We start from the raw sequence: 18,577 nt of genomic DNA, 5'->3' as shown, positions 1-18,577 counted from the left end.
TTATTGGATGTCTATGTAACCTTAGTGTTAAATATATGTTTGTTTCTCTCTTAGATTGTCCATTTGGAACATTTGAAATTTAGAATTGCGAGTTATAACCCAACAAACGTGAAAGAGAGTCAAAAGCATTGTAGGCCTTACATTCGATGAACATAAAATCAAATATAGTAATGTATCCTCGTTTTTTTTTTAATTATTGCATTTTTAATCAGTAATTGATAATTCCTTTCCAAAAAAAATCAATACACCTAACACTATACTTATTGGATTTGTTGCTAAAATATCGGTATTAAATCCGAAACTTCCGGTTTAATTTGATGTGTTAAAATTTTCACTTCCCTTACTAATTTTTCTTGTTCGGTTCATGTTTGTTTTTATAGGCAAACGTTAGTAAATTAGTCTTCCTCAGGGTTCAAACCCTAGATCCTTCACCCTTCATCCCACCCAACCCTTGACCTTATGTCCCTAGCTCTTACCACTTGAGCTATCCTTCGGGGACTTATTCCATTCATGTGTATATGTACTTTTTTTTCGCAGTGCTACAAAAATTGAACCTGACAGACCGGTCTAATTGGTAACATTCCGATGACTGGTTCTGAAAAAACTGGCAAGTTGAAACCAGTGATGAAAATCGAATTGAACCTGTTTTTTTAATTTGAAAAAGTAATTTCATGCCTATTGGGTTACTATTATGGGGAAAAAGGAAATACAAAAACATAACCTACCAAGAGAATAAATGAGATTAGTCTCATGATTGTTGGTTGTGAGGATACCTTGTTAAAAAAAATTCAATGGTACATTATTTTGATCAAGTAAAAAAGGATCAAAATAAAATTAGACTTAAAATATTCACAAATCCAGTTCATACTTTACTAAGTCTACATTCAATTTGACACCTCTTAGTTCTCCGCTGTCTAACATTGCACACCGTATTATACTTGCATGTTACAACTAACTCCTAGGCCCCTTCACAACTAACAGTGCAGATTGGCCTGCCAAATCATATGTTAAAGCTAAACAATTATCCAATATACTAACAAAAATTTGGTTTCTTTCTGCAGAAAACAAATGCATTTAGAAACCAGTTACCTAGCAAAATAAAAATTGGTTGCTTTAAGACTGGATCATTATTTGATTTCTCTGGTGAACAAATTGCACCCTGTAAGATTTTGTACATGGTTTGTTCTTACTTCTTAGTATGGAGACCAACTATAAAGTTATTACCAATTTCATTACATCAATTACAAAAGTAATACAATTTAGATGATATGTGCCTGAATGTAGGTATACTTGACTGTTGTAGAGTGAGAGAGATAACAAATTCTGCTATTCTTTTTTCTTCGCATACTCCCTTGGTCCAAATATTGTGGATCCAACTCTCACATTAGTACTACCCATTTCAATCTGAAAAGGCAATAATATTTATCAATTAGTTGCATGCATACAATTAAATAATTGTAACAGAATTAGAGTATATTTTGAGTAAAAGGAACATGTGCCAAACACTTCAATTAAAAGAAATGTGCCAGTCTCATCATAACAATCTCTAAACTATTACTATATCACTGCAAGTATCAAAGAACCCTACTCCTATGGTATTGTCAATTCATTCCCTTATGAGCTAAAAAGCAACCAGAATTGTGAGATAATCACAGATGCAAACATGAAATGCAACTATCAAAATAATTATATTAATGTTGAATAACATTAGCAAACTATTCCATACCGCTAACTCAAAATCACCAGACATGCCCATTGAAAGTTCGCATTGCTCCTCATCCATTTCAAGTGCCTTGCAAACTTCAGTTCTGCAATTTGATAGGGCCTGATTTTTCATGAGAAAGAAAATCTTAGCAAAAAGACAATTAGAATTTGAATCAAGGCACATAAAGCTGTGCTATGAGACCAACTAAATGACTAATTGTAAAAACGCATATCAAACTTCAATAAACCAATAGGAAGACAAGAAATGAGATATACTTCTTAAATGGAAAGGTTCCAATAACAAAGAAATAGATCATTTTGATTTTCAAGGAGCTCTCCACATGCTTCAGAATATGATAGGAACCCAAATATTAGTAGTCTTAGTATTGCTAAGGTATTTGTTCGGAAGGGTAGAAGGGGGAATAAAATTGATTCCCACTAGTGATAACTGCCAAGCTGATGTGGCAGTATCTTCAGGGTGCTAGGAGTGTGAAAGAGAGAGAATGCTGAGAGAGATTGGGGATTATATAAGCATGTTTTGGGTGAGAGAGAGGTTAGGCTTGAATTGGGTTTAGGCTTGGGACTTGGGAGAGAATAGAGGCACTCTCTAATTTGCCTCTGCTATCTTTTCGTTTATTCTTCTTCTATCTGTAACTACTGCTACACTGATTCTTGGTGATTTCACCAGAATCTCAGTAAATAATACCAGTTACTTCAGTCTATTTCTTCCATTTTTCTGGGTCCTAACAGAATATAAGAATAGAATTTATCACCTGAAAGTTCTGTGGAGTTGAGGTATAGTCTAGCATTCCTATTGTCATTAAGCCAGAGAACACTAGGTTTGGGCAGCTATCTTTAACATGTTTCGCAAGCTCAACGCAATTGGAAGGATCAACACCAGATTTGGCTGCAACAACAATATAAAAATCCATAAACAAGTTGATCTATATAAATAAATTATAGCATTATATACTGGCAAACAATACACTCATAGTACATGAAACAACACCAATACGTCATAGAGCAGTATGATATATTGCATCTAACAAAATGACAGAGCAGTTATAATTCTCCAATCAAATAGCTGTTAAACTATCTCACTTTTAGGAGTGACTAATTAAGGAACAATACTGTGCCGTTATAACAAATGAATATATAAAAGATAAGAGGCAGTATACCATTGGATTAGGGGGGAAATATTTGAAAACGTTGAAGAACTAAACATGAATAATAACTTCCTGATGATAAACTAAGACGAGTGGGTATGTGAAGACAAGTTCAAAAATTACAGCCATGCAGAAACTACAAAATAAGGATTCCAAGTACCTGGAGCATCACACCCAAAGGATGTAGCAAAACCTCAAGAGACCAAAAAATATAATAAGGATTTTGAGTATTTATTAAGCTGAACTCACATTCTTCTCCGCTGGTATTTACTTGCACCAAGACCTTCAGAGGATTTCTTCCAAGGGTTGAAACCATACGGTCGAGATGATTTGCCACCTGCAAGTTCCACAGGCACAAGAACACTTTTAAGGTATGTCAAATCAAACAGAATTTCACATTAGTTAGAAAATTAGCTCTATCTAATCACAATTTGAAATTTAACCAGTTATTCACAAGTTATAGGCCTTATCAACAGCAAGTACTAAAGAAGAACATTTTATCTACATTCCTTCAAATCAAATCAAAAAAATAAATAAACAACAAAGAATTCATATCTTCAAAAACTACATCTACAAGTAATGCTGATTACAAATTCTCTCTACCTTTGGATTGTCCACGCCCTCAACCATGGCCAGATTTGGAACCCCACCTGCACAAAGCATGCAAGTTTAACATTCACCAGATGCTAAAGAAAGGAACAGACTAACAAGCTCAAACAAGATAATATCATAATAAAATTCTAGCAATATTTTCAAGAAATACAGAGCCCACCAAAGCAATTTATAAAAACACTGCACTCAGTCCAGATAGAAAAAGTGAACAGGCAAACCACCACTCAAACACCATAATATGTGGTCAATCATAACAAGCTCAAAAACAGTGGTCAAAACTCAACATATTTGATTATACACAATTACACACACAGTCACACACATAAGGAGCATATCATACTTGCAAGTTGCAACCACTCTTAAACATTCATATAAGATTGAATAGTCAAAATCAGTGTATCTAAAAAAATCATAAATTAATAAACAAAAACATACCCAGAAGTGTTTTAACTTTGTTGCTTTGCAAATGTCCAATGAAATGCCAATCAATGTCTTGTGGAAGCTGCAACCATACCCCAAAACCAAATTATGAGAACTTCATATCCATCAATAAATTTTGTATTCAATTATGACAACTCAACTAAATCAATGAAAAAAATTGAAAAAAAAGTTGGACTTTATCTGAAAAGAATTGTAGATTCACCTGAGGGGCTTTATCGACAATTTCTTGGACGTAATTTTCGCCGAAGCATCGGTGACCTGCGTCGTAGAGTTGGCGAATCATAGAAATGGGTTTGGTTTTGGATACCGCAACGACCCGGACCCGATCGGGTTTGGAGCCAGCTCTCTCCGCCGCCTGCTGAACTCGGAGTATCACCGACCGCAGCGCCGTGACGGCGACGCCCTCCGCCATCACAGGAGAAGCCATTGGTTGAGAATTGGAGGAGCGTTTTGGATTATCGGAGGACGACGAGAAGACAAGTATGTGTCTGTGGTCTGTTTGCTGAGGTGGTTCAACAATAAACACAAAAAGAAAACACATGAACAAAAAAAACGTTAAGAACAAAAATAAGTTTTACGCCCGATCTCAAATGGTCATAAGACTCAATAGCATCTGTCCACCGGGGATCAAGATGACTAAGTTATGAAACATGTTGTCCAAACATTGGCGGCGCAGATGCGGATGACACAAATAATGGAACATCATCATCATATCGGAAGACTTCATCAAGTTTTCCAAAGACCTCAAGTCACATAAACTAGAAAATGTGGTATCGTGTCTATACTACGCGCTTGATTGTACATTTACTCAAGCATTACTCATTTTTCTAAGCTCTTAGTTCTTCTTAGACTTTGAGACTCTCTCTCTCTCTTACCTAGAAGTTATCTTAAGCACCAGAGTTCCTTTAGATACACCCCTTGTCATTCCTCGTCGTGCTTCGTTGTGGTCATCTCCATCGCATCTAGAGCACTAAGCCCACTACCACCACGCAAAGATCATAGGTGCGCATAGTTCAATTTTTTGACGAATATTTGACGCCGTCTATGAAAATTATCTAGCTCCCAACGCAATGGTTCAAACATGCACACGACAACCGTCTGATAAAAAATCGCCCCAAAATAAGCATTCTCTCGAAATGTCATGAGTGGAACTATGTAAGTTTGACTGATAATTGATTTCTTGTGATTGTGAATATTATTTTTTTGTTGAGCATAACTATATATATGAGGGTTTTAAGCCTAACTCAGACTTTTTCTGCTTGTTTATTCAGATTGGCATTTCACACATGCACACATTCCTGAACATAGCTTGTAATAATTCTTTTGTTGAAAAACGGTAGAATATAGAGAAAGCAACTTTAGACTACCGGACAGACGTCATTGGCATGTTGGGGACACCAGCAGAGAATCACTTCTAGGTAGGAGAGTCAGAGAATCTCCTTAAGGAGGATTGCAACTAGGATTTTACTAAATGTAGGAGGTTCATTCCATCAACCTATGAGAAGGTGAGAGTTAAACATAACAAATTACTCACATTTTCTCTCTTTGGAATAGAATATTTATAAAATCCTCATGACATGAATAAGACCAAATCTTATTCTATGGTATTTACATAAGATTCATCTTTCTTATTCTTAAGCAAGTCTCTAAAAAGGGATTAGTCAATCCATGATTTATGTTTCACCTTTCGTTATCATTTTTGTTTGTTGAGAGAGAGAGAGATATTGATGAATTACGATTCTCTTTCTATTGATTTTTTTCCAATTGAGATGTATGGATCCATGGGTCTATATATGTATCTATATAGATTGTATTAACGAAAAATGTGCAAAAACTTTATTTGCCTCTGCCATTCTATGAGTCTCGTCCTTTTTCCGTATGGTATCGCCACTCCCTTTGGCAGCATCCATTGTCTTTGAAAGAAGACATCAAATTTGGGGCTTTGTTTTCTCTCCAGTGGGACGTGCTGGTGCGAGTTGTAAGGAAGGAGTCTTGGTCTCGGGTCAAGTTGGGGTGTCATTTCATTCTTGTAATAAGGGTGAGTGCACAACTAGATCAGACAAGTGACTCCTTCGCAGCGGTGTTGTCTTGAACTTGTCTACTTTTAACACAGGCACCTAATATATATAATACACTAGGGACAAAAGTGTGACTGAATCTTGCAACACCCCAACCACCTTTGTCGCCATTTGATGGTCTGTCTGTTCAGGCAGGTGTCAAGGAATTAAACGATTGCTCAAAACAAGTTTCTTTAATTCACCTCTAGAACGATAAAACAAAACTATAATCTCCCGATGCCAACAAAACTATAATCTAAAATATAAAAATACAAATACAAATAATATATTTTATTCCTATTATTGTAAAAAAAATACACGAAAAAAGTGTAATTAAAGTTTACAATTTAATTTGGGCTTAAATACTTTGGAGGTCCATGAAATTGTATGGCATATGAAAATAAGTCCCTGAATTTTTTTTTCCCGATTTCGGATCCCTAGAATTTTTTTTAATCGAAATAAGTCCCTACCCGTGTTTCATGCTTATATGGCTCATTTTTTGCACAGTCATCAATTCCACGTGTATTTTTCTTTTTCTTTTATTCTAAGTGTGTTAATGAATTATAATTAACAACTAAATCTCAAAATTAATCCCTATCTAATTAATCCCTAACTCTATCAAAAATCACTTTCAAAATAAAAAAAAAAAAACTCTATAAAAAATCAGAAGGAACCAAGGAGAAAGAACGAATAAAAGAACCATCTTCTCGCAACCCTAGTTCTCTATCTTCAGCCGCCACCCCTTCCTCTCCCCTCATCTTCTATAACATGTTCTTTTTCCTGAACCCATCATCTCTCTCTTTCTCTCTTTCTCTCTTTCTCCCAAGGCCATGGTTGAATGATTGTGGTGCCTTCAACAGAGCGACCACCAAACCCATAAACCCACCCCCACCCTTAGCAAACCCATCTCATCTCCCTTCCACCCTGATGCAAATCCAGAGACTGCAATTCCAAAAAAGACCACTCGTCGAATTTTCCGACATACAGGGTGTCACACCCGTCTAAGCATGGCGGCGACACGTGCATAGGAAAAGGATGACGGTGGCGTGGGCATCCCGCCCAAGCATGGCGGTGGTGCGGTGTGCGTCGATGGAGATTTTGGTTTTCAGATCCATCTTTTTCTTCTGAAACCTTTGACATGGTTGAAGAAAAAAGGGGTGACTTTTATGTTCCAGATTTGTTAGGGAAGAGTTGAATAGAACCCTAAAAGTGGAAATTGGGGTTTTTGAGAGGTAAAGCACTAAAATAGGTGAGAAGGGTGGCTACTTGAGAATTCGAGATGCTTTGCCAGGACCAGTGTGGATGTATTCAATGTCCTATATAGCTTTTCAAACTTACTCTATTCAGGGGCTATTGGAAAATCAGTACCTAGACACCTCCTTTGCAGTTGGGCAGGCGAGGACCATATATGGGTATCAAGCTATCCAAAACGTATACAATATCTCCTCTAACGTAACAATAATTCGAAGTGGACAAATTTGTCGGTTTTGTTTCTCATGGCAATAGGCTATCGCATGTTTGTGTTCATTTTATTGTGTTTCTTTACAGGGAGAAAAATATCCCTGCTTAAAATTTTCAAATGTAATAGGGATTCAACAACTACTAGGAACATTGTTCAAGTATTCACATTTCCTTTTGATCGAAAAATAGGTGAGAAGGGTGCAAAAGAAAACGATGAAGAATTTGTTGTAGTTGCAGAAACTGAACATTCTTTGACATGAAGGATTTATGGGTGCAGAGGAAAAAGATGAAGAATTTGTGCTGATGAAGAAGTTGAAGGAGCGGTGGAGTTGCAGAAGCTGGTGAAGAGGGTGATCTAAATGGCAGAAGCTGGCGAAGAGGGTGATACTGGGCATGAGATTAGGTGGTTATGGGGTTGAATCTAGGTTTGAAGGTTTTGGAGTTGATGTTTGGATGGTGGGTGAGTTCTGCTATCGTGTGATGTTAATTTGGGGCTATGAGTAAAATGTTTCAAGATTACAATGTTTTAAGATTTAGGTTTAGGGATTAATTTTAAACTTAAAATGTTTAATTATTATTTATTAATCCATGTGTAATAAAAGAAAATTATAAAAGTCACATGGAATTGATGACAATGCAAAAAATGAGCCACATAAGTATGAAACACAGGTAGGGACTTATTTTGATTAATTTTTTTTCAGGGATCTGGAATTGGAAAAAAAAATTCACGAACTTATTTTCGCACGTCATATAATTTCAGGGACCTTCAGAGTATTTAAACCTTTAATTTATACTATTTTTTAGTAGATCTCATTTGGTTGGTGGCAATGCTGATATTTTTCGTTGATCTTTTGGTATACTCTAGCTGCAGCTAGTATATACTATATAGTGGTCGTCTTATTTTGTAATCTTGTAAAATTTTATGATGTATTTGATGATGATGTCATTTGGATAATGGATGTATGTATCTCTCCGCCTGGGGTTTAAATTTTACTGCCATATTTTGTTATTTTTAAAGAGTTTTTAAGTAATTATACAGTACATACCAAACAAAAAGGCAAATTAGTCTATGCCTCTTAGAATTACGTTTTAGTGAACCTTGTGACTCAACGTAAATTAGTAACGACTGTGTTCATATGCATTGGAAATCAATAATGACTTTTGAAGTACAATAAATGCAAACAAGAGGAACAAATGTGTTCAATAGAGATGAGCTCCAAATATACTTGAACTTTAAAGGAAAACAGATAACTATTGAATCATATTTCAATAGAGTGTAATATATTTTTTTCAGTTTCTATGAATTATTAATTTATGATTTTCTTATGACCGAAAATTATAAAGGAATCTCCCGAAAATTTGTTATCTTATTATTTTATCGAGTTTTACAATTTTCTACATTGGCCCAAGTCGGGACCGGACAAATTTATTATTTTAGAGAGTTTATTAATTTACCGAGTATTAATTTAAAGAGTTTCTACGGTAATAAACATAAAATTAGAAGAACTATAATATTTTGTCAATAAAATAACATTGCTAGCTACTTGCCCCCACAATAGTATTTGTGACTCTTATATATCTTTGGTTGTGTCTGTGCGGGGCAGCAAAATAGTTAATAGCTTACTAATATACTACATCATTAGTACATAATATGGATTTTTTCGTGAGGTCAAGTGCCCCCAAACCTTACATTGTGTATCCGTCCCTGACTAGAGTGATTGGTTGGATAAGGATTTCATCCGATAAAAATCAAATAGACTAATAATATATTCTATGTTATGAATATTTGGATGTCCATTAGAGTTAGGAGTCCATGGGCCAGGCCCACATGTATACTTGTTCAACACTCTAAACCTAATAGTATAAATACAAGGGAGTCTGCACCTAGCAGAGCATCCCCATCACACTATTTCTGTATCTCTTGTTCCTCTATTCTCCTCTCTTATTTACTTGCTTACTCTTTATTCATAACACGTTATCAGCACGATAGTCTCTCCATAAAATTCTCAATTCCTAAGTGAAAGAGTAAGTACCACTTCCAGAGTAAGTACCACATCCATGTGGAAGATTATAATTTTATAATTTTTTTTTTCTTCTTCTTTCTTCTTCTTCTTCTTCGAATCATTTATCTATGAGTCAAAAGTACTATAGTAATAAACATGAATCCTGAAGATTCATAGCCTTACAGTCCAGAAGTACTGTAATTGAATTATTTTGCATGAATCAGGAAGATTCATAGCCTTACAGTCCAGAAGCACTGTAATTGAATTATTTTGCATGAATCATGAAGATTCATAGCATTACAGTCCAAAAGCACTGTAATAAAGAATCATGGCCTACGTGTCTAGAAGCACATAGTGCAATTTTCAAATTATGAATCCTGAAGATTCATAACCTACGAGTCCGGAAGTACCGTAGTTGATTTTTAAAATATGAATCCGGAAGATTCATAGACTATGAGTACAAAAGTACCATTATAATTTTTTTATGAATCATGAAGATTCATAACCTACGAGTCGAGAAGTACTGTAGTGCAATTTTTTTAAAATTTGAATTCTGAAGATTCATATCCTACGAGTCCATAAGAATTGTATTGAGATATATTCTCTTTGAGCTATGAGTTCAGGAGTACCATAGCTTGAATACACAAAAAAAAAGTTCATGAAGAACTAGAAACTAATATGGATACTTGAATGTAAGAGAGAAATTGCTCTGCATCTCTTTACATATCATATTCATTCCTTCCTTGATGTGTATGGAGTATTATTGAATCTTGCCACTAAAGTGGAAGAGATAAAGAAAGGTCATGAGATACATCAAGAAGAGATCAAGAAAAGAATCATAAAATATACTATATTTAAATCTTTTAAATTGAATTGATCTCTTTAATTTTGTTACTTTTAAAATAGTTCTATGATGAAAATATTTTAAATATATATATATATATTGCACTATCAATTTTGTCACATTTTTTTTCTTCTTCTTCTCAAAACTATCAATTATTAAATTCGTTTCTTTTCCAGATTTTTTTTTAATATGTGGATATCTTTTTATTATACTCATTGATTCATCAAGGAATATATTCTCAATTACGTTTATAATGAGTGCTTGATTTTAAAACTAGATACTACGGAAATTTTTTTTATATGATATCAATTGATTTTGAAGCTCTTAATAAAACTAGAATCGAAGGGTAATTGTAGAAACATTTGCATGTGGATGTACTATTTTATTTAGTACATAAATCTTTATTAAATCTTAAAGAATTTTTTTTAATGTGTAAATATTTATGAGATCATGAAGAGAGTATATTTTAGGAATAATTCTATGAGTTTGTTAAAAAAATTATTTTCGTTATTTATGACGAACAAATTTATTTACATGTATTTGAACTTCTTTTTTGTATGATAAAAGAATATTTAAACAAACTTAGTTGTTTGAAATAAACAAAAGAAGACCTTATAGTCTTTTGTCAATACATTATAGTTCCTGAAGAACTATATCGTTATCATTGATCAAGTTGATTGAAAGATATGTATCTATCATGTAAGTTACAGAAGTAGCTATATTAAGGAATGATTGAGATATTCCCTGAAGTGAATATTTCAACAAACATGACAAAAGTTGTGATCATTTAGATCAACGCATGGTTAAATGTCCCTGAAGGACATCCAATGGCATATATGGTATTGTTTCATGAAATGAAACTTTTGTGGTGGCTCTCTAGAAGAAGCCTATGAAATTTCAAAGCAATATTTTAAAATGGATCATTGACACTCTTGAATAGATCCATAGATCAATAATATTATATTTTTGCAAGAAACAACCCAAATGCGGTTGGAATCATAGAAGTGATATTTGAATCAATGGTTGATGTGACCATGATAATGACTCCTTATATCGGAAGTCTTCCTGACACAATGTGGTGGTCAGTCGACGTGTTCTATTGACACGGTGATGAAGCAAATTGCAGTGCAATTGCTAATAGCTTGCTGAGGGGGAGCATAATAATGTGTTTGTGACTCACACTTAGGGGGAGAATAATGTGTTTGTGACTCACACTTAGGGGGAGAATGTTGAGAATTAAAGTGTGAGTTACAGTCTTACATTGGCGCATGATCCCATGCTTTCTACTCCCCTTATCACCCCCTAAATTGATATCAAAGTATACAAATATAAAGAGCATATATAAACATTGTTGCTAGATATTGCTTGGATCGGTAGTAATACAGAGATGTCAAACCTATTGAGTTTTTTCATGCGATGGATATGAGTTAAAGGAAATTATGAGATGCAATACTCATCTTGTGACACAACTGTCATGTACACAAATTCCTTATTAATTTGAAAGTCTTGAAGGACTTTATTTACATCTAATTGATGTAACGATAAACTATGGGTTGAAAATATCAAAATCCTTAAAGGATTTAAAACGTCAGAAAATTTTACTTCAAACATTGAAGTATTATTTTGAATGAGAAAGTTCTATATATGGAACAAAGTGAATGTGATTGGCATGACCGGTTAGACCATCCCGAGTCTTATGATGCGAAAGTATATGAATTCATATGAGCACTCATCGAAGAACCTGAAGATTCTTCAATATAATGAATTCTTATATCTTGTTCTCATGACCAATTAATAATTGGTAAAATATATGGGGTTGAATCCCGCATACTCTTGAGTATATTAGATGCGATACATGTGCACGTATTCACTCTTTTTATGAGTCATTTAAGTATTTCATAAATTTATCGATGCATCGACTAAATGACCAAATATATGTCATCAACTCTCAATATTGATAGAGTGAAAATTCCAACCTTGATCAAGTTGGTAAATGACATGATTTTGAATATCTAGTTGCACATGTTCGTATTCAAATGATCTAGCTGAGTTGTTAAGTTAAATGCCTCCTATTTATAGCTAGACAGTTACATATGAGAACAAATATCCTTATTTATGGATATGTGATTTTGCAATTAGCAGCATTGACACGCATCAAGCCAACAATTCATTAGAATTCTCCCCATTGCAATCGGTTCATGGTCAGGAACCTAATATCTCTCATCTAAGAATTTTCTATGTGCGTTATATATTTTGAATTGCTCCACCACAACGCACTAAGGTGGGACCACAAGGAAAACTGAGATTATGTAATCAATTTGAGCCATTACCGATAGATATTTCATATCTTCCTTGTTGTTTCTCAGCATTAGGGGGAGAGAAAATTAAGCAGCTCTGAAAATTTGTAAAGAATGCATATGTATACTCGCACTATGAACCATAAGTTCAAAAGATTCATTCTCTTACCTAAAAGGAATTATTAAATTCCTTATTTGCTGTAAATACCCTTCTCTAACTTAATATCCCAGTTGAAAAATTTATTATTAGACTAAGGCATGTCTAAAACTTGGTTCAAAAATATATATCCTAGAGAAGGATGATGGTCTTGTTGAGGAGGCAAACTATCTTGAAAAGTGTAGAGACTACAAAAATGTGTATTCCTCCTAAAGAGTTTCAGGTACCTGTAATTATTTATTTAAGAGATCTCATATGATTATGTCTCTACAAGTTAACACAAGGAACCAAGAACATGAAGAATTGTCGACATGATGAAGTAGCGCTCAATATTAGAAATATGTGCGAGAATCTTGAACCCGAAAATGAATGGGTGTGATTGACCATAAATAGAAAGAAGCAATTCATTTGCTGAATTTAAGGGTCTTTGGACCTCATATCTATACCCTAAAGGTATAAAGACGATAAGGCTTAAAGAGTCTTTGTAGTAAAGTGAAATAATGTTGTCATATTTAAGACAAACAAGTGACAATCGTGGTGGATACTTGGAGTTACAACTTATTGGTATGGCTCACTTGAGATTGATATCTCTATAAAACTCCTTGAAGATTGTAAGATGCCTAAAGCACACAATTCATGTTCTCAACAATGAACAAATTACTAGATTGAGGCAATCTAGATGATTATTTTCTTAAGGACGGTCACAAAATGACCCAACAAACTCATGCATATTTATGATGAGATATGAGATTGTTTATGTCATAATTAATGTTTATGACAATGATTTATTGAGACTCTAGAAGAGCTCACAAAAGCTGTAGATTTGCTAAAGAAAGAATTTGAGATAAAAGAGTTGAGAATGAAACTTTTGTCTAGCCTTATCAATTGAGTATCTAAAGGATGATGTATTTATGTACCAAAGGACTTATATTGCAAAGGTACTAAAAGGATTCTATATGGACAAATCATGTCCACTATGTACTCTATTGATTTTAAGGTCATTAAATGTAAATAAAGATCCTTTTAGACCTTGAGAAAAGAATGAAGAATTACTTAATCCTGAAGTACCATATCTTAGTGCTATCAAAGCATTATTGTATCTTACTAGTCATACTCGACTTGATATGTCATTTGCTATTAACTTATTAGCAAGATATAGTTCTTCACCTACACAAAGACATTGGAATGGAAAACAAGTGTTTCGTTATCTTAAAGGCACATTAGATATGAGTTTATTTTTTCGCTTTATGTCCAAGCTTAATCTAATTGGTTATGCAGATGCTGGATATTTGTCTAAATATCTCAAACAGGTTACTTGTTTACATGTGGAGGAACAACCATTTCATGGAGATCTGTGAAAGAAACTATGATAGCCACCTCAGCTAACCTTGCAGGAATATTAGCATTACATGAGGCAAGACGAGAATACATTTGGCTGAGATTCGTGATTCAATGCGTACTTGATATTGGTGATTTGTCCTCTTGAAAGATGCCGCCAACAACTATATATGAAGATAATACTACATGCACTACTCAATCAAAAGAAGGATACATCATGGGAGATGGACAAAGCAAATATCACCAAAGCTTTTCTTCACTCATGATCTACAAAATAATGGTGACATAAACATCCAACAAATTCGTTCAAGTGATAATTTGGCAGACTTATTTACGAAGACTCTTCCAACTACAACATATGAAAAGCTTGTGCAGAATGTGGGAGTTCGTCAGCTTAAAGATTTCAATTAAAATGCATTGTACTCTTTTTTCCTTAACCATGTTTTTTCATGGGTTTTTCATGGTAGGGTTTTTCATGGTAGGGTTTTTAATGAGGCAATGTACAAAGACGAACTATAGAATGATGTACTCTTTTTCCTTCACTAGGTTTTTATCCCACGCTGGGTTTTTCCTAGTAAGGTTTTAATGAGGCACATTCTTAATGGATGGTCATCCAAGGGGGAGTGTTATGAATATTTGGATGCCCATCAGAGTTAGGAGTCCATGGGCCAGACCCACATGTATACTTGTTCAACACTCTAAACCTAATAGTATAAATACAAGGGAGTCTGCACCTAGCAGAGCATCCCCATCACACTATTTCTGTATCTCTTGTTCCTCTATTCTCCTCTCTTATTTACTTGCTTACTCTTTATTCATAACATTCTAAAATAATTCTTTGACTTGAATTTTCCTTCTCTGGGATCCAACATTTTTCGCCTCCCACGATGTCGAGAAATGCATGTGGAATGCCCCATATTTGTAGGAATATCTAATGGACGAATTTCATTGAATTGGCTGCATCCTTGTGAACGCAAGCGACGTGTGAGGAAGACCCCGAGCAATCTAGTCACTTTAATTAGCTTGTAATCTAAATATAACTTCATTTTTCAGGAACAATTAATTTAAGTCGTCGTTTACTAAATGTTGCATCCATTTGCTGGACAAAATGTTAGTTTTAATGTTAAGTTTTCAGATCCATGAACTTTAATTATTTATTATAAAATCTACCTTGATATTGGACTTTTTTTTCCTCAAACTGTGGTTGTCACATTTTTACAAGCAAATTTACCGAATGCTTTGATACCCTTGCATACATCCAACCAATAAACATTCACATTATACCAACTAGAACATAAGAAAAATAATTACAAAACATCGCATAATTTGTGACCGATAATAGATACATGTATTTATTTTTGAGTTAATTATAGGAATATCACAGCATTTATTTTGAAACACTTGGAAGACTGCAAATTTAAGCAGCTAGCACTATATGCTATTGGTGTAATTTTAAGAACCACCAAAAATGTGGTTTACTTTATTGAATCTTTTTTAATAAATCACAAACCTCATATAATAAAAGACTATATATAAATAGATAGATATATGTCACACTGAATGATCTGAGTCCTCAAGCGTAACCGCACATTCCATAGGTACAGTACTGACCAGTTTCGCAGCGGTTGTTGCAACCGCCACAATGCCTCTTGTCAAAGTTGATGTCAACACATTGGCCTCTACAACATGTGGTGGTGTACTTGCACTTCTTCTTGCACGCACCACAATTATGCTTGTCATAGCTCACATCCATGCACTTGTTGTTGCAGCAAGTGGAGTTGTAATAGCTGTTGCTCAATGAGGCGCAAATCTCGTTGTCCTTCTGGCAATGGACGACCGGATAATTGGAAGCATCAGGATAAGGGTAAGGATAGGCTGGCTTTTGAGCGAGGAACCGACTCACCCTCTTTGAAGGAAGGAGTGTGTTCTTCTCATGAGCCATTAGTGGTTGTGAGTCTGAAGGTAGGAATGGTTTTGCTGATTCCTCTTTGGTTGTGGTGATGTTTTTCATTGTGACGAGTGCTGCAATGGACAAAGCCATGGTTATTGTTATGACGAATATCGCTTTAAGGAACCCCATGACTTTGTCTCTTGCAAGAGCTAGCTAGAGACTTGAAGGATTCAGAGAGGAGAGAATGTATTGTTTTCTCTATTTGTTTGTTTCTTTGAAAAGTTGTTGGGTGGTAGAAAATGAAGGGGAAGGTGAAGGGTTTATATATAACAAGTGGTGAGAGAAGTTGGCGCCGCAAAGGTGGTGAAAGCTTAGGAGATTGCATGCATAATGCAGTTGGAAGAGTAGAGTTAAATTCTAGTGTGTTTTATATTCTTTGACCTTGAAAAGCTTAAGGTAGTTATATAACTTCAGCAATCCAATATTATCCCATTCAAACTTCCTTTTTTCAGGTTAATTAGGTCTATAATGATATAACACACTTTGTTAATTTCATGATTTTTTATACATGATGATTGCATGTTCATGTCATCATGTGGATGGCTGGTTAAGTCAAAGGGTAATTGTGACTTTGCAGCATCCATCACCAACATATGGACGGCTCCTGATCAGGTAATTAAATTTAGGCATGCTGCTAGGACAAGCAAAGGGTACTTAATTTGCAATTGCCATAAATGTATCATGTATGTGTGTTAATTAAGGACTTCTACATATTGACCCAACTTTGCTACACGCTATGTGTTTAACATGCAAAACAAAATTAAACTTAAGACTGATTTAATAGAGATTAATTAATAGCGTGTTTTTTTAAGGATAAAATTTAGGTGCAGTACAATGTGTGTAGTTTTTACTATAGTCCAATTAAAGTAAGACACGTGGACTGAAAAATATTATTTTTTTTTGAAATGTGAAAAATAGTTGTTCAGGAGAGATTATCAATATTAAGTTAGTGGCCCAGCTGAGTTTTTTATTAGGCAACAAAACAAATTAAACCACCAAAAAAATAGTACATAAGTTTTATCTTTCTTGTTAATTTAAACAAAAAATCATATATCGGTAAAACACTACCTATATACTAAAAAGTTAACGCAATTTATTTACATGTGCTTTTTGGTGATGAGCGGTTAATTAATATGGTTTATGAACCGAGGATTCAAACCTAGTAAAAGAACTAATTTACTAACAATTAACATTAACCTATAAAAAAATGAATTATCATAGTGTGATAATTTTTTTTGGAGATTATATTTATATGCACTTTTTATAATTTTTTTTTGACAGAATATAATGCACTTCTAATAATTACTCTTATATTTCAATGCACTTTTGTATTTTTTTCCAATGTATGTACCCAGAAACAATGATTAATCTCCTCGGCCGCTGTGAATACTTGATGAAGCGATAAATGGTTTGTCACAAAATGTGGGTGCTATATTGTTATGGAGAGAATTGAACATCTGATTGCATGGTTCATGTACTAGCTAGCTAGGCTCAAAGGCATATTTCTAAGAGATGACTAGCTAGCTTTCTTTGTTACTAAAATTTCATATTTGTATAAATTGTATTGAAGAAAATAAAGAGGACAAGAAAAAGGAAACAACTAAATTTAATTTCAATTAGTTTTGAAGGAATAATTAATCATCTGACTTATTTTGTTGGTCAATTAAGGCATATATTGCATAATGCAAGTTAGCTAAGCTTGAAGAATTTAAGCTATATTACTTCACCTGGACAGTGTGAACCGTATACAAACGTATAATTAAGGATGAATTAAGGAGATGGTTAACAATGAAGAGACTCCAAGTGTCGCCTCCTAATAGGTTCCTGATATATAGGTTGATCACCTCGAACATTGCTCCGATATTGTTGTTTTTTCTCTTCTGCTCCTTGTTGTTGATGACATGGGGATCTTTTAGGTCTTTGCCCTTTAATTATTGTATTGGTTTGTGTTATCAGTAAAGAAAAACGTAAAATGTAAACAAGATTTTGAAGGTGAATATGCGGATACCATAGTCCTTACATACTACTCGATTAGAGGTGGAAGTAAGCGAAGCCAAACTAATTTTTACGTGGTTTAAATCTGCCCTGCCGTCTCTTTTTATGGCTCAACCTTGGCCTCTACCCTTTCAACAAGCTGAATTAAGTTTAAGGCCTTATTTGACCTATTATAAGGTCTGACCTACAAGCCTACTTAAACACTAAATATATACAATGTTATTTATGCAATTACACTTAACATATTCTTCACTTACTTAAAAAAGCAAAAAACACATTTTTTTTTAGATAAGCTAAAATTGATATAAAAAGAAATACTATGGATACTTCAACCAAATACATGTGAGATAGTTAAAGTTAGCACAAGAGCCAACAACTAACTGGACAAAAACAGAGATATCAGAGAATTCACCCACTAGAATTAACAAGAGGCAGTGCCTAGCATCTACAAAACAAACTCTGTAACCCAACAATACCAGAAAAACAAAAGTCTCAAAACTAGGAAGCAAAGCCATTAGAAATCCTAGGCCTATAAGTCCAGTGAGACCTGC

General features: G+C 34.3%; 2 protein-coding genes across 2 annotated transcripts; both read right to left on the bottom strand.

Moving 5' to 3' along the window:
* Positions 1 to 1,108: 1,108 nt before the first annotated feature.
* LOC130725942 (uncharacterized) lies at positions 1,109 to 4,514 on the bottom strand. Its single transcript, XM_057577141.1, has 7 exons — positions 4,126 to 4,514; positions 3,918 to 3,984; positions 3,474 to 3,520; positions 3,120 to 3,207; positions 2,478 to 2,611; positions 1,727 to 1,825; positions 1,109 to 1,404 (listed from the first exon to the last, which is right to left on the bottom strand). Exons 1-7 carry the CDS (start codon positions 4,462 to 4,464, stop codon positions 1,327 to 1,329), a joined length of 852 nt encoding a protein of 283 aa, XP_057433124.1. The 5' UTR covers positions 4,465 to 4,514; the 3' UTR covers positions 1,109 to 1,326.
* Positions 4,515 to 15,405: 10,891 nt separating this feature from the next.
* On the bottom strand, positions 15,406 to 16,259 carry LOC130723535 (stigma-specific STIG1-like protein 1). Its single transcript, XM_057574611.1, has one exon. The coding sequence runs from the start codon at positions 16,158 to 16,160 to the stop codon at positions 15,654 to 15,656; it is 507 nt and encodes a 168-aa protein (XP_057430594.1). The 5' UTR covers positions 16,161 to 16,259; the 3' UTR covers positions 15,406 to 15,653.
* Between the last annotated feature and the right edge of the window lie 2,318 nt (positions 16,260 to 18,577).

The sequence above is a fragment of the Lotus japonicus genome, chromosome 6, assembly GCF_012489685.1.
Source record: "Lotus japonicus ecotype B-129 chromosome 6, LjGifu_v1.2".
NCBI classification, from domain to species: Eukaryota; Viridiplantae; Streptophyta; class Magnoliopsida; order Fabales; family Fabaceae; genus Lotus; species Lotus japonicus.
The sequence above is the reverse complement of the archived record's forward strand: the minus strand, read 5'-3'. Positions and strand labels throughout refer to the sequence as shown.

Coding starts and splice junctions, on each gene's coding strand:
- LOC130723535 (XM_057574611.1), bottom strand. CDS start 16,160: ATGGGGTTCCTTAAAGCGATATTCGTCATAACAATAACCATGGCTTTG.
- LOC130725942 (XM_057577141.1), bottom strand. CDS start 4,464: ATGTGTTTTCTTTTTGTGTTTATTGTTGAACCACCTCAGCAAACAGAC. Junction 3,985..4,125: donor TTGTCGATAAAGCCCCTCAG/GTGAATCTACAA, acceptor GTATGGTTGCAG/CTTCCACAAGACATTGATTG. Junction 3,521..3,917: donor CAAAGTTAAAACACTTCTGG/GTATGTTTTTGT, acceptor TGCTTTGTGCAG/GTGGGGTTCCAAATCTGGCC.